Source organism: Mercenaria mercenaria, chromosome 17 (genome assembly GCF_021730395.1).
Source record: "Mercenaria mercenaria strain notata chromosome 17, MADL_Memer_1, whole genome shotgun sequence".
In the NCBI taxonomy this organism is placed as follows: Eukaryota; Metazoa; Mollusca; class Bivalvia; order Venerida; family Veneridae; genus Mercenaria; species Mercenaria mercenaria.
In genome coordinates this window covers 1,983,610-2,006,320 of record NC_069377.1, presented here as the reverse complement: position 1 = coordinate 2,006,320, position 22,711 = coordinate 1,983,610, and the positions used below count along the sequence as shown (strand labels likewise).

At 34.5% G+C, this 22,711-nt stretch overlaps 1 protein-coding gene across 3 annotated transcripts; it reads left to right on the top strand.

Annotated features, from left to right (window-relative positions):
• Window positions 1–795: 795 nt before the first annotated feature.
• Window positions 796–18,878, top strand: LOC123536180 (cytochrome P450 2J4-like). 3 transcript variants are annotated; one of them, XM_045319124.2, is made up of 7 exons: window positions 796–1,378; window positions 1,851–2,010; window positions 14,204–14,416; window positions 14,812–14,950; window positions 16,568–16,833; window positions 17,214–17,341; window positions 17,976–18,878. In XM_045319124.2, exons 1-7 carry the CDS (start codon window positions 981–983, stop codon window positions 18,190–18,192), a joined length of 1,521 nt encoding a protein of 506 aa, XP_045175059.2. In that variant the 5' UTR covers window positions 796–980; the 3' UTR covers window positions 18,193–18,878. The 3 variants fall into 3 exon arrangements, with proteins under 3 accessions (XP_045175059.2, XP_053384705.1, XP_045174711.2); XM_053528730.1 differs by lacking the exons at window positions 796–1,378; window positions 1,851–2,010 and adding exons at window positions 7,648–8,832; window positions 13,313–13,882; XM_045318776.2 differs by lacking the exons at window positions 796–1,378; window positions 1,851–2,010 and adding an exon at window positions 7,661–8,832.
• The last annotated feature ends 3,833 nt before the right edge of the window (window positions 18,879–22,711 follow it).

Here is a 22,711-nt window from a genome sequence, read left to right as displayed (position 1 = left end):
CCTGTAACTCGGTCTGTCGGCGGCCTTGTCTCGCTCTGTACCTCTTGAAGATTTCGGTATCTACACCCCATACAAAGAGATATCTGTGTGCATATTCCGCAAAACATAAGCTAAACAGAGCTGCTTTATTATACATGTCTAAACTATGCTAAACATCAGATCTGGTTCAATATTTTACATAATATTTATACATTCTATATTCTCTTTCATCATGTCTCACAAATTATCAGTGACATCTTTTTAACTGAAATTCGCTATGTTTTATATACCCCAACGCATGCCGTCGACTCTCTATAGTACCATGAACGGTGTTTTATGGGAAATAATATCCGTCACGCCAGCCTACAGCATGGTCGGCTTATCATATATTTCACCTTTGTGAATTATTTTATGAGATGTGCAGTTGGGATAAACAATTTCTATATGACGTTATCAAATAAACTATGGCACGGTACTATACCCCGGGGACACGCGGTACTATACCCCGGGGACATGAGACACCAGACTCTGCGCTGATCTGCGGATAACCTCATGAATTATCGAGCAGGCGTAAACAACGATTATACCCGCATCAAGATTTTATTTTGTTTTCCACCAAAGCTTAACGGTGTAAACTGCGTACATACGGCATTTCAAATGTTCAATTTATTTTACATTAAAGCTCAGTTCAGAAATAAACCCGCCCGAATATAAACGGTATGAATTGCAATTTTCGTTGTAAATAAATTTAATACAATTAGACCATCCCTCTAAAGAGTATTAATACATGCAATTGTGTGACGTACTGTGAAAAGCGATATATAAGTATCAGGCAATCTAGACATAAATACGATTGATGTCTACAACCGATCTGATCAAGTTTTCAATAAACGGTGACCATTTATATAAATAGGCTATTTGAATAACAGATTTAGTTGTAATATAACAAGATAGATTCGTAAAGCGGGAGAAACTATCTAAGCAGATAGAAACTTTTAAAAATGTACGTTCAAGAAACATTGGTGGCAACAGCATCAGTTTTGGCAGGATTTTACGGAGTGTTGTCTTTATTTCGCTACCTGCGACGGCGCCGGAAGCAGCAATCTCCCGGACCGGTAGGGTATCCGTTTTTCGGTATTCTCTCACAGATTGGAAATTTTAACGTTATTCATAAGACGTTGACAGCAATTGGAAAGCGGTATGGACGTTTTTTTCAGTTTAAACTTGTTGGAAAGAACGTGGTTGTGCTGCGTTCTGCCAGTATTGTGCAGACGGCTTTTGATGACGCAAATCTTGTGGACCGGAAGGAGACGTTTTTTCAAAAGTATGTGTTCAATGGAAAAGGATTTGCGTTTGCTAATTATAAAAACTATGTTCCAGAACTACGGAACGTTTTTCAGTAAGTATTGTTACTTAAGTTTTTTTCAGTAAGTTTTTTTCGCTTTCACCATGGCTTATTTTCCAATGTTTTTATTTTCCAACGTTTTTCATTTTGTACTTTTTATATAAAATGCATGGTACAAAACTTATCAGATGAAGTTAAAATATAAACAGTTCACTGGCATGCTTGATAATGTTAGCATTTGTACCTACTTGTATATAACACCGTTTCCATCTTAGATTTCTAACATTACCAATGCCGCAACAGTCGAACTTTCAAATCTTTAATGTTTGACACACGATTGTTTTCCTGATAATTCGAACGATTTTTACCACATTCATAGAACTCGTTTGATTGCGTGTTTTCTGCACGTTCGTACACTACTTGCAAAGCTATTTTCTTTAAACCTTTTAACTCGAATCGCACTTGTTGGCTCAAATGATTTCGAGTCATCAAAATTCGACTTAAGAGATGAAGTTTTTTCTTTCAGCACGGCGATGTACTGGCAGCAATCGGCGAGAGTAAAACATGACGAGGCATTATTAAAGGAAACAAATTCAGCGGTCAGACAATTCCTTGGAGAGATGTCACACAATTTTAGTCCAGATCCCGTCATTAAAGACCTTATGGCCAAATTATTCACCATAGAAGTAAGTTAAGTTTTAACTTATCATAATAAACAAACTTTAAGAAAGTTTGTTTACGGAGCAAGTAAAAGTTAACGTTATTAAGGTATACTGCCCTTGTAAGGCACCGCTACAGTCTTGATACGACGTGAAACAGCTTGTTAGAGTCTGGATTATTGCTTTACTGTTCAAATAGCAAATTTTGAATAACAATTCATAAACATTCAGGACTGCTTGCACCTATGCCATTACTGTCGCTGCTTCAATCTGTAACCTGTTAAATTTCTAAAATTCACTGGTCCATCATTCAGTTTGGGCAGTTCCACTTATTATTCAAAGGGGTGTTCACTGAAAATTTACTGACTACATAGCAAACATTGCATATTGTGATCAGCCTGCACGTAGCAGGTTGATCTTGGTCTGCATTTGTCGCAGTGTTAAAATCCCATGCTGTGAGATGGCTACAGGTGAACGTGAAACTATCGTTTTGTGAAGGGAAAAGTAGTTTCCCGTTTCAAGGTGATTAAGTAAAGTTGATTTGAATTAAAGAAATCACACGATTGGTTTGTGGTTTAAGGTTCATGCACTTTCAAGTTTTGATATTAGCACGATATAGCATATATATGTATAACCAGCTTACTCAGCGAATATTTTGAAAGTACTTTGTGACTCTCATCCATGCTAGGGTTATGCTCGATCAAAAATATCAAATGCTCACCTTTTACAAAATATTTTATCACATAAGATAGTACCTAAATGTACAGTTTCCAGATCAAATATATTTAAAGATATCCCATGCTCGTCTTTCACGAAAATATTTTATTTTAAGTTATTTACTTCAAATGTAGAAATTCCTTATCAAAGGTATTTAACTTTACTAATTGTGTGAATTAAGTGTGTATCTGGAGATACTTTCGTAAATAAATGTCATGCAGTAACAGTCGATTGATACAAATCTCAGTTTCTTAGGGGTAGTGCATATTTATACCTGAAACATATTGATGTTTACATACAACGAAATTTGGGTCTAGTATAGCACTGGAAAGGCGTTCTTTCCTTACAAGAAGCCGTTTGCTTTATTTCTGTTCTCACCTCACTCGATTATTTGGGAGAGGCGCACTCGATTATTTGGGAGAGGCGCACTTGATTATTTGGTAGAGGCGCACCCGATTATTTGGGAGAGGCGTAAGCAGACAATGTCAGCAAGAAACAGCTCTCATCATGTTTGAATAAAAAGATTTAAAAAAGTAAAAAAAAAAACACACAAAAAAAAAAAAAACGAAATAAACAACAGGAAAAATTTAAAACCCTTTGTAGACACCAACTACTTAAATCTAAAAAGATCCCACGCATAGAAAACCTAGATATATACTTTTGACTTTGAATTGTTTCCAGTTCGTTCAATTAACAAAATAATAATGAATTCCGCACTTCTCTTTTAAAGTCAATCAGGCTATTCGTACATAATGAACTTCTGATCTGGGCGGTCCACTTAGTACTTTGATACACGACAGGTTCTGATCTGGGCGGCCCACTTAGTACTTTGATATACGACACTGTCCAATTAGGACCAAGCCTGTTGTCTATATAAAATAAGTTTATTTGGGCGAAAATTTGAAAATACATATTTAAAAGTGCGTGAAGTACGTATAATTTGAGGTTATTAGAAAAAAAAATCGTGCGCAATGAATAAACGCTGAAATGTCTAGACAGCTATTGTAAATTTCATTTACGTATTAAAAAAACAACAAAATGATAAAAAAAAAAATAAAAAAATATAAAGATAAAAAATAAAACAACTGTACAAACATTCCAGTGCGGTAATCAGTGTATGATCACGTTCAGCAAGCGATAATTGTTTACTTTATTCTCCAAAACCAGTCAGATCATACAAAATGAAATGCTACATTGTTTTTTTTTTCATTTTATCTTTTACTCTCTCAGCTATATCATTTATTCATTTATTTAAATTTCGATGTAAGTAGCCCTTTCTTTTATTACAATTGGTCCCAACTTTTTCCTGAGCAGCAAGTTTCGTGTACAAGTACTTTGTTGACATATTTCAACAAATGAACTAAAAATCTAATAAAGACATTAAAGTAAGAAATTATTTATTTCCTTTTTGAATTCTTCAAATGATATATTTAATACTGAACTTTTAAAAAAAATAATTCCTAAAAATCGAACACAGTACGTTTTCATTTATTGTATTGCCAGCGACCATTCTTGTTTCATTTTTCCGCAAAACGTATATTCCCTTGCATTTTCAGTCTTTTTTTTAATCGTCATTTGTGTAATACCGGGGGAAACTATTTCATTTATAAAGCGAGGGTGATTTATATTTATAATTATAATTATTTTAATTTATAATTATCATTTCTAATGATAGATATGATAATTTGACAGCTGTATACAGATGTGCAGATCTTCAGAGTCAGTTCCTTTTTCAACGTCAAAATCAACGTCGATCTGCATTGACAAAAAAACAGAAAAAACATTTTTTTTTAAATATTCGATCAACTTAAAAAAAAAAACTGTCCCGGTTCTGATTGCATTAACCAGTCCTCAATCCAAAAACATTATTTTTTTTTAAAGATAAGTATAAATAATTCGGTATGATAAAATAAATAACACATTCCTTTCCGTTGGACATTTTTATTGTCAATATTAGGAGAGATACTGTCAAGCTTAGTTACATACATTGCTTACTGTTCCACTATAAGCAATTTGATCCTTCTTCTGCTAGTGCGCACCATCCCAGTTACTTTTCAGATTCCTAGTAGATCTACTACAATGAATAATAAAAAGAAACTAAACATTGTCTATAGCCATAGTTATTTTCTGATGTGACAATGAGGTCAGGTAACGAATAATGCTGACATGTGGTAATTTTTGTAATTGAACCGCAAAAATTATCGCGGTTTGAAGAGATTAAAGACATTGATCGACTCGACCGACTTATCTAGATGTTTAACGAGTTACAACTTCTAGAAATTTGTCGTCTTATAAGTTGTAGACAATTTTCAGACATTTATCGACTTACAATTTCCAGACATTTTTCGACTTACAATTTTTAGTAAAAAATCATAAATAATTCATAAGGCAGACTTTCAGAACTTCTTTATACCGAAATTTAATAGATATTACATTATTAATGTCACGACAGAAAATTTGTGTGTTGGGGACATATCATATAAAGCTGCCGTTCAAATTAACTTGATATCCTCAAAAATGATTAAATGTTTTGCTAATAAAAATCGATGCATTTATTTCATAAATCTCATATATTCAATTACTTGAAGTAAAAACAAAGTGTGCAGTTACAATTAAGCGGACAATGTCTTTAATAATTTAAACTTAAAAAAAAATGATAGTTCGTTAAGATCCTCCCACAAAAAATCTGCAACCTTGAAATACAAGAAATTTATATGCTTGGCAGCCTTTTGTTTGTAGTTTAAAAAGAAGAAAAAAAGGTTGTAGAAAAGCCTCATTAGCTTTCATAAAAATTCTGACAAGGTTACATACTTCAAGGGTTTACTTTGTGAACTGAACCAACCTTAATTAACATAATTTTAAAGAGTTTCAAATTAACCGATATGAATGTATTACATATTCCTTGTTATTGAAATTTCACACATAAAATATCGGGCACTTGTATACGCTGTAATTACTATTCAAAATGTGATCTTCAACTCAGTTATCAATGTGACTTTAATCAAACGCATAAATTTGCCATGGAACTGATTTCCTGAACGTGATTGATTGATATATAGTGTATTTGAAGACCAAGATAAGCGAATAATAAAAGAATAATTGAAATTCTGTTAGAATGGTTTTAATTAAACGAGAAAATTAAATCTTGCAAATTCATTATTGTGACCATTCTTGTACAAACAGGATTTGACACCACATTTCGAGAATTTTTATTTGTGTTTTTAGCACAGAAAGTAAGGGCATAGGTACGGAATCCTGTTAGGACCATGTCGTATGTCGTCCGTCGCGCTTTGAGGCCGACGCACGACAATGCGACTGCGGGTCTAAATAATTCAGAGATGAAATCCAAGATGCATTGTGATATTGGATTTATATAAGTTTTTTTTACAGAATGTACGCTAAAACACAATCCGAGTGCTATTAAGCAAAAGTACTAAAATACAGCTTTAAGTGGAACAATCACATGAGTAACTGATAGGCCTGTGAGTAAATAATTATGCAAGTAAAGTGCAAATTAGATTTGATCGGCAGATGGAAATAGCAGAAAAATGTTAATATAAATTTTTTTAAGTGAATGAGATTAGCAACAAAAAATAAATAAATAAAAAGCCAAGAAATAAGAATATAGTGTAACTATACGATACATAAAATCTCGCTCTTTACCCTGCTAAATTTCTATAATGGAATTTGTCCATCTTTTAATTTGGACAGTACCATTAACTGTTAAAAGGGGTGCTTATCAAAAAGATACTGACTGAATGACGAACAGTGCAGATCATGATCAGACTGCACGGATGTGCAGGCTGATCATGATCTACACTGGTTGCAAAGGCAGAATCAATCGTGTTTTGCATGATAAGGGTTAAACTGTGGCCATGTTGTTTTTCAAAGTTCCAGAAATTATACATGCCAGACGCGCCCCCTCTGGGCAAGAAGACACCTTTTGGAATTGTTTGATTTTTTATATTCATCCTTAAATATGACAAAAAGTCAACATCTTCCACCCACATTCATATTTATGATGAATTATCGAAGGCTAGGTGATATTCCTCTATTCTTACACAATATTTGTGAATAATTAAAACATTCCTTTTGAATTCCAAAGATAAAAAATGTCACCACTGCAAATAGGCATTGTAGTTAGGCAATAAATCAATGTATAATGTCTGGTTTTACAAGGTCAGGTAGCAACCACAAAAACATTAAAGAATGTGCCGATACATAATGTTTACAATTGTGAATGAAATGTATATAGTTGAGTAACTCTTAAAGACCTTGCTCTATACCGTCATTCAAGTTTTTTTTTTTTTTTTTTTTTTTTTTTTTTTTTAAATGCATTGCTTGTGAAAAGGTCTGGTAAACAAATAATGCTTAATTTTACATGCAAATATAGAACTGTATTAAGATAATAGGCGCTGGCCCTAACGGAGCATCGTAAATAATTGACCTGACTGTCACTATGTATGTGAAAGTTCTTAGCTCTTTGATGGCAACAATTTACGGACTAGACTCATCTAAAGTACCCACATATTGATGACATAAGGCAATCAAAAAAGGAACTTGTAAAGTGCTCCGAGACATTAAAAGATACGTTGACCAAATCTAAACACAAAAATAAGTCATCACTTCTCAAAAATTAGCGTTGTAACCTAATGGACGCACATGCGTCCTGAGCTATGAAAATACAGCTGAAATGTTCGGTGAATTGAACCATTTCAATTTACATGAAATTTTCATTGGTTTCAAATTACAAATTATCTATAACATTACACCATATGTATTTTTTACACTTGAAATTTTATGAATAAAAAAGGTCACGCTAAATCATGACTGTCAGAAACACCGAACAAAAAAGATTTTAGAAAAAAAAACGGTGTGCATTGTCCAAAATACGCAAGCAACTATCACTTATTTGACTAGACGAAAAAAAATAAACTAAAATAAATGTAATACAATTTGGACCGATGATCTCTTATGTATTTTATGGGATTAAAACTACGTTACGGCTTATTGAAATTGGATTTAAATAGCTTATTGACACTTTATCTACGTGAAGTATTTAATAAAATTTATATCATTTCACTTGTAATATTATATAAACCACGAAAACTGGAATATGGGGTTAACTTAATGTGATTTCATTTCATAATTTACGGCTTCGAACCTGATAACAATTGAGTGTTTTTAAGTCGTTGTTTTAAGGAGCGTGTCTCTTGGAGACGCTTAAATAATAACAACCGAGTAATTCCAAATGAACGTATAAATTTTAAAGTTACCTTATCGCATGAAAATATAGCTACTTATCTCTTATTCGATTTTATTTCCAAAGCAAATATTTTTAAAAAAGAATATCTTTAAATTACATTTAATGTAAAGTGACACTTGATCATACAAGTGTATTTTAAGAGGGTATTTTGGTATATTCGATCTATTTGAAGTTGTTAAAATTTAAATAAAAGTGAGCGTTTGTGTGTATGATGACAGTTTAAAAACATTAGCTCTTTGACTGCTTAAAATTAGAATAATATCTCTGACTGCAACATGAGATCTTGCCTAAGAATAGCGAGGACGTTATGCAAACCTATAAGCTCATCTTTTTCTGGATTTAAAAAGGATGTGTATTCTGTGACTTGTGTTGTGTCCAACTCTAATGTGTCGGAAATATATCAGAAACCGAAAACATGTAGTGAACGGATCAGGAACGGCAACGCAGCTCTAGCTCTTCCGTTTAAGGTAGCGAAAAGTGGTCGATTACATTTATATTTTCACAAACTGAGTCAGGACTACGGTTCGATCACCAAATTCAAGCTGCTAAGAAAGAACATTTTTGTGTTAAATACGTTTGAATCCGTAGAAAAGTTACTTGAGCTGAACGGACATGCGAACGGACGGTCTAGCCCGTTTTTCCAGTATTACGTATTTCAAAATAAAGGATTTTCGTTTGGGGATTTCACAGACGTTGGTGAAAGGCAAAAAGAAATTTTGAAAAACTGTTTACATTATGAAATCGTCCATTCAAGAAACGTAATTTTGAAAGAAATAGATGGATTTATTTTTGGGCTTCTCAATGAAAATAAAAACCTGAACATTGATTACATTCGTCTGTTTCTTAGCAACGTTTTTAGCAGACAGGTAAGTTCAAACTTTATGGTCCAACTTTGTGGTCCACTGGCCAACTTGTTCGTGATCAGATTACAGAAATAGAATATACATTTTAGATGGTTTTTACATTAATTTGCCTTATATATAATCATAATGTTTTAAAGATGATAGCCATGTTTCAGCTATTTTTTTTGCGATTGACTCGCAGGATAAGACGATATATATTTTATTTCCTTTTTTTCTTTGTATTGCGACGTAATGATTTGTTGAAGATACACCTAGCTAGAAAATTATCCCGATTTTACTTGGTAAATTGTATGTAGGTTATTTTGCTGCTTTAATATTTAGCCTGCTAAATTTCTAAAATGGACTGGTTTGTTTTTCAAGTATACGGTACCAGTCCGTACAGACTGATCTTGTCTGCACTAGTCGCAAAGGCAGAATCAATTGCCGCCAGCAGGCTAAAGGTTAATTTTCCTTGAAGACCGGGCGAAAAGCAAAACTCATAACGTAAACACATCTCATTCATGTGAAGAAGCTTCAAGTTAAATGAGCCGCGCCATGAGAAAACCAACATAGTGGCTTTGCGACCAGCATGGATCCAGACCAGCCTGCGTATCCGTGCAGTCTGGTCAAGGTCCATGCTGTTCGCTTTCAAAGCCTATAGCAATTAGAGAAACCATTAGCGAACAGCATGGATCCTGATCAGACTGCGCGGATGCGCAGGCTGGTCTGGATCCATGCTGGTCGCAAAGCCACTATGTTGGTTTTCTCATGGCACGGCTCAAATGCTGATTAAATAAGTTTAACCACAACAAGCCGGTTTTGATATTTTGAACCACCAACATACAAAATCTATATCTTTTTCTTTTTGTATTGTTTAGTGGTCTCGTTTAGTGGTCATTCGATCGTGTAAATGGCTAAACTATATTTACGTCATAATGGGGATATAATTTCTAATGAAAATAATATTGTTGTGATCTATTAAGGACATGAAATAGAACTGTCTTCAAAAGAACACATGACAGAATTCATGACCTATTAAATTAAGAGTATGCTGGATCGCTGTCTCTCTAACTACTTATAAGTACACCATTATTGTTTTTGTTATTTTTTCTTGCTTTTTGTTTTGTTTCTTCATATGAGCCGCGCCATGAGAAAACCAACATAGTGGGTTTGCGACCAGCATGGATCCAGACCAGCCTGCGCATCCGCGCAGTCTGGTCAGGATCCTTGCTGTTCGCTTTCAAAGCCTACTGCAATTAAAGAATTTGTTAGCGAACATCATGGATCCTGACCAGACTGCGCGGATGCGCAGGCTGGTCTGGATCCATGCTGGTCGCAAACCCACTATGTTGGTTTTCTTTTTTTTCTCATGGCGCGGCTCATATACGAAACTGATTTTTATCTGGCTACACGTGCCCCTTCAAATTCAGTATTTGTCTCTTTTTCTTCAAGACCGGTGTAAACAACTTGTATAAAAAAAAACTCAGATTCATGTGTAGAAGTTGTTATTTACTTGCTGCGGAGAACAAAAAAGTGCTGGTACTGGAAAGAAAAAGACTGTATTCAATTAATTAACAGAAATTTTGTTGAACCAATAAAACAAACGAACTCGATATTGAAGAGAAGCAAACAAACCAGTTCTTCTCCACACTAGTTTCTATTTTCAAACTAATAACAAAAATCAGCATGTAGTTAACAAATAAGTCAGTTACTATTTTAAAAAATCAATCTAACGTTTAGCAAGTACGGAATCCTGTTAGGGCCATGTCGTATGTCGTCTGTCGCGCTTTGTGGTCGACGCACGACAGTTCGACCAGACATACCGACAATGCGATAGATACGAACTGAGTTATTTGCAAAAAGGCGCAATTTGTCTACTTCAAACGCTAAAACGTACATGCTAGTAGAAACTAAGAACTGGACAGTGGTACCAAATGTTATAATTATACAAATATAAGTATAGCTTAATGCTATATTAGCAACGAATTATCTCCTTAGTCACATTAGAATGGATATGACCCGATAATTATACTGCGATTTTTACGTAGTTGTTTTTTGTACATGAATAATTGTTATAATATATTGAAAAACCTTCTATAACATCCAAGTAATACCGAAATATGATAATTCCGCAATAGACTGATAATATTATCATTTTCATATCATTATCACGTTACTAAATTCTTTTCCCGTCATTTTCAAAACCACTGTCTCCACCTATTGGTGGATTGTTGGTGTATATCTTTGGAAGATAAATCATTTTAAAGTACTAGAATCTTGCAAATTTTAGAAATATGACTTTTTTCCTGATATTTAAGTTGTGCTTTTAAAAGCTGTGACATGTATCTTATGAATTACTGTGAAACATCACGGAAATCAAACATATTACATACCTTTACAAACTGGTTAAAGAAGAAATTTAAACTATGATACGTTTTACAAATAAGCCCGTTTTTGTAATTTAGTGGCGTGAGATCTCGACTTCTCATTCACCGACTAACACTAAAAACTTGTTGGAATCAGTTTTAAGAATAATCGAGCTTGAAATTTAAGGCGAAAATCCTGTGTCTATACAAAAGCTTTGAAAAAATAAAATTTTACAATCAAGCAGGTCGGACACACATATTTTGTATAATAGTTATATAAATAAAAGAGTATTGTTTGTTTCGCTGCAAGATCAAAGTATTTTTCACCGAGTGATCATCAGAGAGTGGCGGAGTGGCGGAGTCACGGGTTAAAATGTTGGGTCTTGTGTTCACGAGAGAAAGGTATATGATGTAACGCGTTTAAGCAAATAACTTTTCTTTAAATCTCGTGTCTTTTTCAAAGGTTTTCACCAAATTATACCCATTTTGTAGTTCCGTGCCTTCGAAAAATAGATTTAATATTTTCACTCCAGTATTACAATAGTGCACTAAGAACATGTTGGAGCACTCCTTTGACACAGTGAACCGATCTGCATGATATTTGCTTATTTTTCAATGATTTATTTATAGTTATGACAAATGTTATGCTTTATTTGGCTTTGTTATATTTCGTTACGCTCAAATGCAATACAAAATATACGTGGGTGTCGCATGGTCGCGTGATTCGGTTTAAAAAAATGTAAAGATTTTTAATTTTTAATTTTCAGAACGATGTTACTTTTTGTCAGGGGTAATACATAGGCCCCTATATTTATCGAAGGAGTCGCTCTTTAGGAATGGTCTGCTGATATTTCGAAATGTGTCTTTTTTGATAGGACGTATTACATTTCGCCCGGTCAAACCACAAATTAAGAATGCACATAGATTTTGACCCTTTCACAACCGAAATATATTTTAACTCATAAATATTGCTCAATAGATTTGAAATGAAACTGCATATTAAACGGCTTATTTAATAATACCCTATAAAAGTAGTCGGCCATATTTTTTCCAGCTTAAAGGTCCATAATGCTTGAATATGTTATCTTAAAAACAGATGAAACAGCTTTTCAAATAGATGCTCTGCATACTTCCATGGTTAGAAAAGCACTACTTTTAATATTGTACATGTACTGTTATAGTTAGAGCCATAAAGGGAGGTAATAAAAACAATAGATTCAATAAAATATTCTAGTATATTCAGCAATATTCAGACCTTTGACAAACATTGAAGAAAGTAATTTATCAGATATAAGATTTAATAAGAAATTAATGTATTATATGTTCATAACGGAAACGTGGCAGCCACATTTTAAACAAAGGCATGATGAGCGTTACCGTATAACTTCGTGACAGCATTGGTAATAACCGGAAGTAACATTTAGGTATTATGTTACGTCAAGTGGCATCTTTTTATTACGTAATTGTAACGCACTTACTACATCAGACATCAGTTGTTAGAAACCGTGCGTGGGCGAAAATTTGCTCACGGTTTTCAATCCCAAAGTGAGTTAATTTAGGCCCGTATCAACGTTTGATGTTGGCGTAACTAATTAATATTGATAGGTCATGATATACTACAGTTGCAAATATGATAACGCTTTATGCTTGATCACTCCTTTTTATTTTGTGGTTAAAATATCACAATGTTCTGTTTAAAGTAATTATCTTTCTTTTTTCATGTCTGCCTTTGACAAACTTTGATTATCTTATAAGCTGTTTAGACCGCATATTTGTTTTACAAATGGCGTGATTTTGCAATTTAAATTTTACTATTCTTTTTTCCCTTTGAAGTTCTAATAATAGTAAATATCAATGTCAAATAAGTGAATGGATATTCGTTCATGACTTATTCAAAAGTAATTTTATCAAGAAAATCTGAGGGTGGATACGAATCAATAGACAGCCCATTTAAGTGTAACCTACGTGAATCGATCTAATGAACCGTACTGAATATTTTATAACAGACAAACTGGGCGTCACTAAGAAGGTATATAAACAAATGTTATAAACATCAGCATCAAACATATAAAGGTTGACCATACATAAACTACCGCTGAGAAAAAAGTTGTAGTTTTGCTCTGATTTTTCTTTTTTAGTTAGCGGAAATGGTTTCCAACGTTATTTCTATATTGTCGGGAACGGTTCAGTTGATGAATAAAGTAGGGCCTAGGGTTGCTTGCTATAGGCCAAAGAATCTTACACTTCCGGGACCAAAAGGGCTCCCTATTATTGGAAATAGTCATCAAATGGATTCTAGTCAAATTGAAAAGATGTGCACTAAATGGAGTAAAATTCATGGAAATTTGTTTCAAATTAAACTTTTTGGAAAACCTGTTGTCGTGATTTCTGACGCGGATCTTTTACGGAAAGCGTTTTCTAGTCAAAATTTAAGCAATCATTTGAATGACAGGTCTGTAAATGTAACTAGTCACGTGTTCAAAGGCAGACGACATGTAGGGTTTGCTGATTTGAGTGAAAAGACGATGTCATTACGAAATATTCTCAGGAAAAATGTTTTACGTTACCAAATGAATGACGAGGTTTTTCAAAAGTGTTCACGAGTTGCAATAGAAAACTTTGTAGAAAAATGTAGCCGAAGATCAACAGATGACAAAAACCTGCATGATCTTATAAAGGAATATTTTACTGACTTGCATTCAATAATGGTAAGTTAAGTGGAAACGAGGCTAAAAAGTCTTCAAATAATACAAAACTCAAATAAGATGTTTAAGGTTTAAAAAACAGGTGACTGTATATGGCAGATTTACTTTATTTTTATGATTCTTTTTAAAATCAGGTACCAATGGCATTGTCAGTGTGTTTCAAACAAAGGTGAATTTCCTTAGATATATTATTTATGGAAATTGTCATGCCGCCACAATGAGTAAGGAAAACTTGCGGAACCAGCAGATGTTTATCGGTTGGCATGTTGTTGTTTTTTTCTGACGGTAAAAAATAAAAAATATCTATGTTCAATTTGTTTTCAGCTCATTGGAGAGACTTTGCCAGTAGACGATCCTGACTCAAAATTGCTATGGGAACTGATCGACCATTTGTACACCCTCCTTGAACCAAGTATAGACGCACCGTTGAGAGTGTTGCCATTTCTTAGATTCCTACCAGGCAAATATAGAAATATTTTCAGAGATACAATCAAAGCAAGGGATGGCGTTGCTAGGAGATACTTCGATACCCAGAAAGTAAGTGCGATCTTTCAATTATTTAGTACGAATGAGTTGGGTTAGATTTGCACACAATTAAGTACGTTGTTTAAATTATTTAATAAAATATTTTTAGAACAAAAAAAAAATTTAAAAGACTTTGAATGTAAATTTTTTATGACGAAATTTAACTCAGTATCAGTAAGATGTCGGTAAACATAACTGCTTTATAAAATTTCACATGAAATTCACGTTTGACGAAGCCAACATAGATTTGCGATTAAATATTGCACGTTTTTTTTTTTCGAACGTTGTATCGTTCTTGGATATTTTTAAGATAGATTTCACAGGAAACAAAAATACAAATCGCCAAATATTTCGGATCCTATATTTTGCATAATATGATATCTGTGTTATTTTACTTGTTCAAACAGAGCACGTACAAGGAAGGTCGGGTCCGAGGGTTGGTTGACGTTTGTTTGAAGATACAGCAAGAAGAGATGCAGACTAAAGGTGAAAGCTGGCTCACTGACGATTACATCAAGGGCCTCATGTATGATACTGTAGCTGCAGGTAAATAATTATTTTTGTTAGATGTTATAGTTTAATTCTTAGCCTGCTCAGTTTCTAAAATGGACTGGTCCATCAATCAATTCGGGCAATACCATTTATTATTCAAAGGGGTGTTAACTGAAAATTTACTGACTGAATAGCGAACAGACCATCTTGGTCTGTCCTGGTCGCAAAGGCAGAATCATTTGCCGCAAGCAGGCTAAAGGTAAAAAGGACAAGATATCTTTTTAGGTACATTCTTTACATGTTCGTGGGTAATTAATTTGTACAACGACTCTGTCCGAATTAAGCCGAAGTAAGCCGGAAAAACTCACGGGATAAAACGAAGGAACCCGATAAGAAACCTAAAAAGTCTAGTAATTACTATACAGGCAAAAACTACACGTACTGTTGATGACAGTTATGAGTGATATATAGATTAGAGTTCCCGGGCACGAAAATTTTTAGGGGATATAAAGTTTAATCAAACAAAGAGGTAGAAATATAACATCTATAAAAGGAAAACCGAGACGACACGAAATTTATTGTTTTAATTTCGGCGGTCCTTGTTAGATAAGAAGTACCCCAAAACCCCTCTGATAACCATTTTTAATACTCTCCTTTAATGCAAATATATAGGATTCCTTTAATGCCTACTAGAATGTAATAAACGACATTTTTTTGTTTGATACATTGAAGAGTTCGAAAGCCGGATATTTCATTATTTGGATAGGGCTTAAAAATCGTCCTTCTTGTTTGATGGACATGTTAACCGGATATTTCATTTATTCTTATCATATCTATTGAGCGTGAATTAAAAATATCGGAATCGAGTTATCTCTTGTTTTCAAGTTTAAAGGTATATGTATACGGGAACAAAACTATTTCAAACACTATTTGACTCAATACATGCAGTCTCTCCCGTTATAACAATCTGTTTAGGCAGTGAAAGTAATATCCAGTTGGAACTTTTTTGTCATCTTGCCATACCATTTTTAGATTATGAATTGTGTATGATGCTATGCTCATGAATCGTGTCAGGTTTATTGCATAATACAACTATTTTGTTCATTAACAACAGAAAAAACACAAACGTCCTGTGATCTTTGTAAATAGTCCGAAATATGGAACGCCAAGAGGACATCTTGTAAAACAACGTTCATTCGTTTTCAAAAATTAATTCTTCATTTATAGTATATAAATAATAAGAATTCAAACAAAATACATTATTATGCGATGACAGACAGATGATACATTTCATTTGCAAAAAAAAAAACCCAAAAAAACAACATCCAGAAGTATTAAAAAAGAAGATCAATTTTAGCATAACTACAGAAAAGTTTATATGTGGAAATACAAATATCTAATATGGTTTTGTCTTTTGGTAAGGAGATATAAAACATGACTTAGAATTTTACTTACATTCACCTAAAAGTAAAACTGTCTAGTTTGTAACGTGAAAAGTATTGCTTCTCGGCATGACCATCAACAATCGTGAAACATCGGGTACTTCCGTATATTCCGTCTATTGCGTAGCATAAAGGCCGAGGTGATTAGATTGAGTCCTTCAAGTTTACCCTGGTGACCCTATGCTTTTTTATAAAGCCCAGCACTTACGAATCACTTATCGCTTTGCAGGAATGTCGGAGATGATGAAAAGCATACGCATGCTTATTTTGTTGATGTGCCATTACCAGAATGTTCAATCACGTGTTCACACAGAAATTGATGACGTCATTGGAACGACATCAATCCCATGCTCCTCTCACCGGAACAAGATGCCATACACGGAAGCAGTCCTACTCGAGATGTTGCGATATGTGAGTCAAACACCATTAGCTATACCACATAAGAGTAACAAAGACGTTGTCCTTGACGGATATTTAATTGAGAAAGATTCAGGGGTAAGTAGATTCTCTATAATTAACATAGGCCTACAAAGTTTTAATTTCCATAATCAGTGTTTTGACAGATGTGGCATTTGTCTTTCAAATATTTTGAAGTAATGAGGCAAACTATACACACAGTTTATTATAACAATAGTAACAATTTACAGCATTTCCTTTCTATACAGTCACTCAAGATTGCCATAAAGAACGACACTTTGAACTGCGCGGTTATCTAGTGTAACAAATGCCATCCTTGGAACATTATTAAAGCATAAAGAATGAAAACTTTAAAAGCTGTCGCACTCGAGATTTGCAATTTCTGGATTTTAAAAGCTATGTGAAATTATTGGCATCTCTAGATCAAAAGTGACAATGTTTATTCCTAACTGTTTTAGATATTTCCCAACATTTGGGGCATTCACCATGACGAGATTGTATGGGGCGATCCTTGGGTGTTCAGACCGGAGAGATTTTTGACAGAAAATGACCAACTTTTGCCCGCAGACCATAAATTAAGACGAACGTAAGTGTTATATGCTTTTATACAAGATCATGTCTGATTAGTTTAGCAAAGGTTCTCAAGATGCTTTTGTTTGTTTGTATGTTTGTTTTCGGTTTAACGCCGTTTTTCAACAGTATATCAGTTATGTAACGATAACCAGTGTTTATGAATTCTGTACCAGAACAAACCTTTTCTCCGCAAGTAACTGCCAACTTTCCCACATGAATTTGAGATGGAGGATGAAAGATTTCAGTTATCAAATCGTCACAGGGAATATTTGCCTTCTCATGAATTCGTGACCCGAAGATCTGACCTCTCCCTTTTGAGCTAAGTGGGCGGGCGAATTGCTGTCCCTATTGAGCTTAGTGGGCGGGCGAATTGCTGTCCCTATTGAGCTAAGTGGGAGGGCGAATTGCTGTCCCTATTGAGCTAAGTGGGCGGGCGAATTGCTGTCCCTATTGAGCTTAGTGGGCGGGCGAATTGCTCTCCCTATTGAGCGAATTGCTCAAGATGATCAGTTGTGATCACTTACCGCCAGTCGTTTAAGAGCTTCAGTATACTAGCTGTATTTCAATTCATAATAAAAAAATACTAATTTTACCGGCAGCTAGCATGCACAGATGACAAAATGTTACACTCATACTTTTTATTTCAGGTTAATTCCGTTCTCAGTTGGGAAGAGGCGTTGTCCCGGTGAGGATTTCGCAATGTCTCGGTTGTTCCTGCTGTTCACGTCCATGTTACAGAGGATAGAGTTCTCTCCTCCTGCTGAAGAGGAACTACCCTCGGCAGACCCTCGGCTGTATACAAACAAATATCCTCTTCTTCTGCCGGTGTTCACGTGCAGAGCACTACCAAGGGAGGCAATCTGAGAAGAAAATTTTGTACTCTCGTCGACGGAGTTACGAAAGTTTGTCAAGCGGAATGCCTTGGAGAGATACATTGTCCTTGCGGACATATTTTTCAGAATCAAAAGAGGCGATGAGCATTATAGAAACCCGTGCATGTATTGTCTGGAACATTAGAAATCTTGCAGGCAACGTCAAAAGTATTAATATTGATGCATTCAACTACGCATTTTGTTTCGTTTATGTTTCATGTCTATTTATTTATATGCTAATTAATTTATTTAATTTTACATATTTGTACTATTCAATGTATATGTGTTAATTTTTAAGGTACTGTGCTGTTTCAGCCGATTTCGGTGGTATTTTATTTATTTACTTTTCGGGGCTGAGACACACAATACATTTTTTTAATATAATGTGACATTTTTGTTTGCTTTACAAATTTTAAACTGTTACTAACAATGTGGAGTTGTGATTTCGAGCTTGTGATATTTTCGAGTTAGTTATATTTTCGGACTAGTCATATTTTCGGACAAGTCATTAAGCAAAACTTCACAACATGGTTAGTAACAGTTGCATTTAAAAGAGCTCTTCTTTTGCTTTACGAAACAAAAGAGGCATCAGAATACGGCATTAGTTGATTACAATGTTTAAAGCAAACGGTTGTGTAATCGATTGTCTTTTGAAGAAAAATTAAACAGAAGAAAAGACTCGTGTTTTATATTCACTTTCATTTCTCTATGATAGTCATTTTTTTATAATTGGAGAACGTTTAAATTTTTAGCCAGCTAGCCAGTAGGAAATATTACTTTCACTGACAGCTTTAAAAAGTAATTAACGTATTTGTGAAAAGATCCTTTGGAAGCATAGAACGCGAACAATTTACTTAATAGCAGACTCGGTTTGATTGAGTCTGTTCATGAGAGGTAATGGCATATATAACACCCATCACGCCCCCTAACACTGGTTTAAGCGGAAGTTTATTATAGAAAAAAAATGAATGTATTCCATGATCCCAAAGGACCAGGAAATATAACAATACTGCCGCCACACGACACTTAAAGACTGCTGTAGTGATAGTTAATAAAATCTATGACATAGTAGCAGACTCGGATTGATTGAGTTATTCTTGAGAGGTAATTAAATGTGCAACACGCCTCCTTGCACCGATTTTAAAAGCGTACCGGCCTCTTTTACAGTTAAAATTAATGTACTTCATGATTCCGATTGACCAGAGAATATAACAATAGTGAGTCAACATTAAGTCGTAACCGTAAAGTTTAAAGACACTTGCTGTAGTTTTTTGTATGAGAGATGGGGGAAAAATTTCCCAGCAATAGGATCTGTTCAAACTTTGTATATGAACACAGTTTCATGTTAGAAACAGAAATATGCAAAAAAAAATCATAGGTCACTGTTCAGGAGTTATCTGTCCTTAAAACTGGATTTTTCTTCAAATTTGCATATTCAAGGGCAGATTACTCCGAAACAAGCATGGTGAGCCTCGATTTTTTCGTATTTCTGTTTCTAACATGGCACTGTCTTCATGTACAAAGTATGAACAAACTCCATTATTAGTCAACGCAGAAAGGTTACGAAAATCCCTTCTGTAGCAGGAATGGATAGATCAACTTCTTGCGAGTCAGTTCCGCGTCTAGTGTCATAGTTACCTTACCGGCGTCCAGACTAGGCTGATATTGCTTAGAACAGTATCAGCTTTAACCCTTAGCCTGCTAAATTTCTAAAATGGACAGATCAGTCATTCAATTTAGGCCATATCAATTATTATTCAAAAATTACTGACTGAATAGCGAACAATGCAGATCATGATAAGCCTCCACGGATGTGCAGGCTGATCTTGGTTTGCACTGGTCGGAAAGGCAGAATCACTTGCCGCCAGCAGGCTAAAACTTGTGCAGTATCACCCCGCACTGAACACTATTTAGTCCTGCACTCGCAACTAGTTTGACAAGAATGGTTGCAGTTGGATCGTATTTCTTTTGTCGATTTAACTACGCCATAAGTCAAATTTTGATAAAAATATTAAAGATACACGCAGCAAGTCAGACTAAATTCCCTATAAGAAGTTTTAAAGAAGTAACTTTTCCGATATCTTATGTAATATATAAATATTTCTATCAAATTGTACAGAAACTTCTGATGACCGGGGGTGGGGGAGGGGGGGGGGGGGGTGTTAGTTGTAGAGCGTCTGTCTTACACACAAGAGGTCGGGTACGATCTTCAACAGGGTCATGCTTAAGAAAAATGGTGTTGAAAAAGCTAGGACTGGTCAGCTCAGTGTCTATATGAAAAGATTAATTGGGTATCATGCCATGTGTGTTATTCCAGTGTGGTCGCACTATAGTTGGACGTTGAGCTCACAGCTTCAAGCAGATATAGTCGTTGTATGACTGCAAGAAAAATATTCAAGAAGACGCCAAGTCCAGACATACACATTACATAAACTCAATTATCATAACTGACCAACCAATGGCATAAATAAAACATTTAAAGTCTCAGTGCCAGTTATGCCCATAACAACTCTTTTTAAAAGACGTGAGAGACAGCCCTTAGAAGATACACCAATTATACTTTATTTGGCCTGTACTGATGCATTATGTAAAAGTATGTTGAAGTATCAGACCAAAAAATATCTTAACAATTCATATATCCTTCTCAAATAATACAGACATTTAAACATAATACAGATATTTGAGTGTTCGCAACGAAAATATTTATCATATCGTTTTGAGATTTTTATGAAGGTAAATTAAGATCAATTAGGGTAATCTCTTGCTCTTCCAACGGGATTAAGATTGCTCTCACGGAAATCTTAAGCTTGTTTATAAAAATAATGAGGCTTAAATTATTGCATTTTTCTCATATATTTATTTAGAAATCATTGAAATATAGTTCTGTTAAGAAGGGAATATAACGTACATGTATCTATAGACGGATTTACAGTGCTATTGGTTGCCATGATGTTTTACCGGATATTTTGATTTTAATGCGCATGCCCTCTTACAAGATAATTTCTTATATGTCTCAGTAGACCTACTGTACTGATATAAAGACCAGTGGAACATGAACGAATTCAGTCTAGTCTGAAATCTTCATTTAAATACATTTTGGCCTCATGGAACAGAAAAAATCCAGTTCTAACTAATTGCCATGGTGAGGGAGAAGAAGAGAACACCATTACGTTGAACACCAACAATTTGAGATTTTTTTCGAGGAATTATACACCACGCATAAGCTATAACTTTGACTTAACTTCATTATGGAGTGTTGAAGCCAAACAATTTGGTAGTTTTCTTTCAAAAATAGTTGAAAAATAAACATTCAATAGCAGACATTTTCTTATCAGATAGAAGAACTTTAATTTACTAGGAACCAGTCAGTATTATCCATATTTTCCTAACTATGTATATGAACCAAAACATTCATTGTGTAACAAGCTGAGCAAGAAAATACCCCTCATTTGTCTTTACGTTAATTAGAATCAAACCTAAAAAGCCTCATGAATGAATCAGGGTCGAAATTTGAAAAAAAACAACACAATGTTGGTCTTACAAACCTGACGTACATTGCCGGTTTAAATAGAAGGGAGAATACCCATTGCCAGGAAACGGGGAAATGATCTGCCAGTCTTTTCCTTCCTTTCTTTAGAGATGGTCGTGCTTTGATTTCTACGTTCAAAGTTTAGATGTAATTGAATAACATAATCACTCACGGCATGTTGGGCATTCTCATTAGTTGTGAGACGAATTTTAAAAAAATAGCTTATTGTATCTTGATAAATGTACTTTCCAACTATATACAAGCACTTTGAAATGTAACAATGCCCCTTATCATGCATGCAGTCTGATCGTGATCTGCACTGTTCGCCATTCAGTCAGTATCTCTTTGGAATGTACCCCTTTTAATAGTTAATGGTACTGTCCAAAATCATAGATGGACAAGTTCATTATGAAAATTTAGCAGGGTAAGGGTTACAGTGGCGAGAATCACTGCATTACAATTGTCGTAACACGACCATTAGAATATATTTACAATCTTATTTCCTCATAATTATACATGCATAACTGAACGACGCCTGCTATTTTCAACTGACATTTACATTCAAATATCAAAAGTAGTATTATATTAGAGCACCACTCGTATATAAGTGAACGATGCCTGCTTTTTACAATTGACAGTAACAGTTGTATTATTCGCATATCGCATAAATTGAATAAAAAAGCAACTTGTCGATATTTTAGAGATTCCTCCCACGGATACTGTATATATAGGAAGAGAGTTTTGATTTTTGTTCAGAAGGTCGACCTGAAAGATCTCCACCGATACATTGAGCCCCAAGCAAATGGAATGGAATCAAACCACACACGCATTTGCATTTCCATGCAAAAAAAAGGAACTCGAAAGTTTTTTGTCGATAATCATGTTTAGAAATTTGCTTTACAATGGAATGGTAACAAAGACGAATAAAACCTTTTCATCAGTTTAAAGAATATTTCTGTTTAGCCAGTGTTTCTTGCTGTGA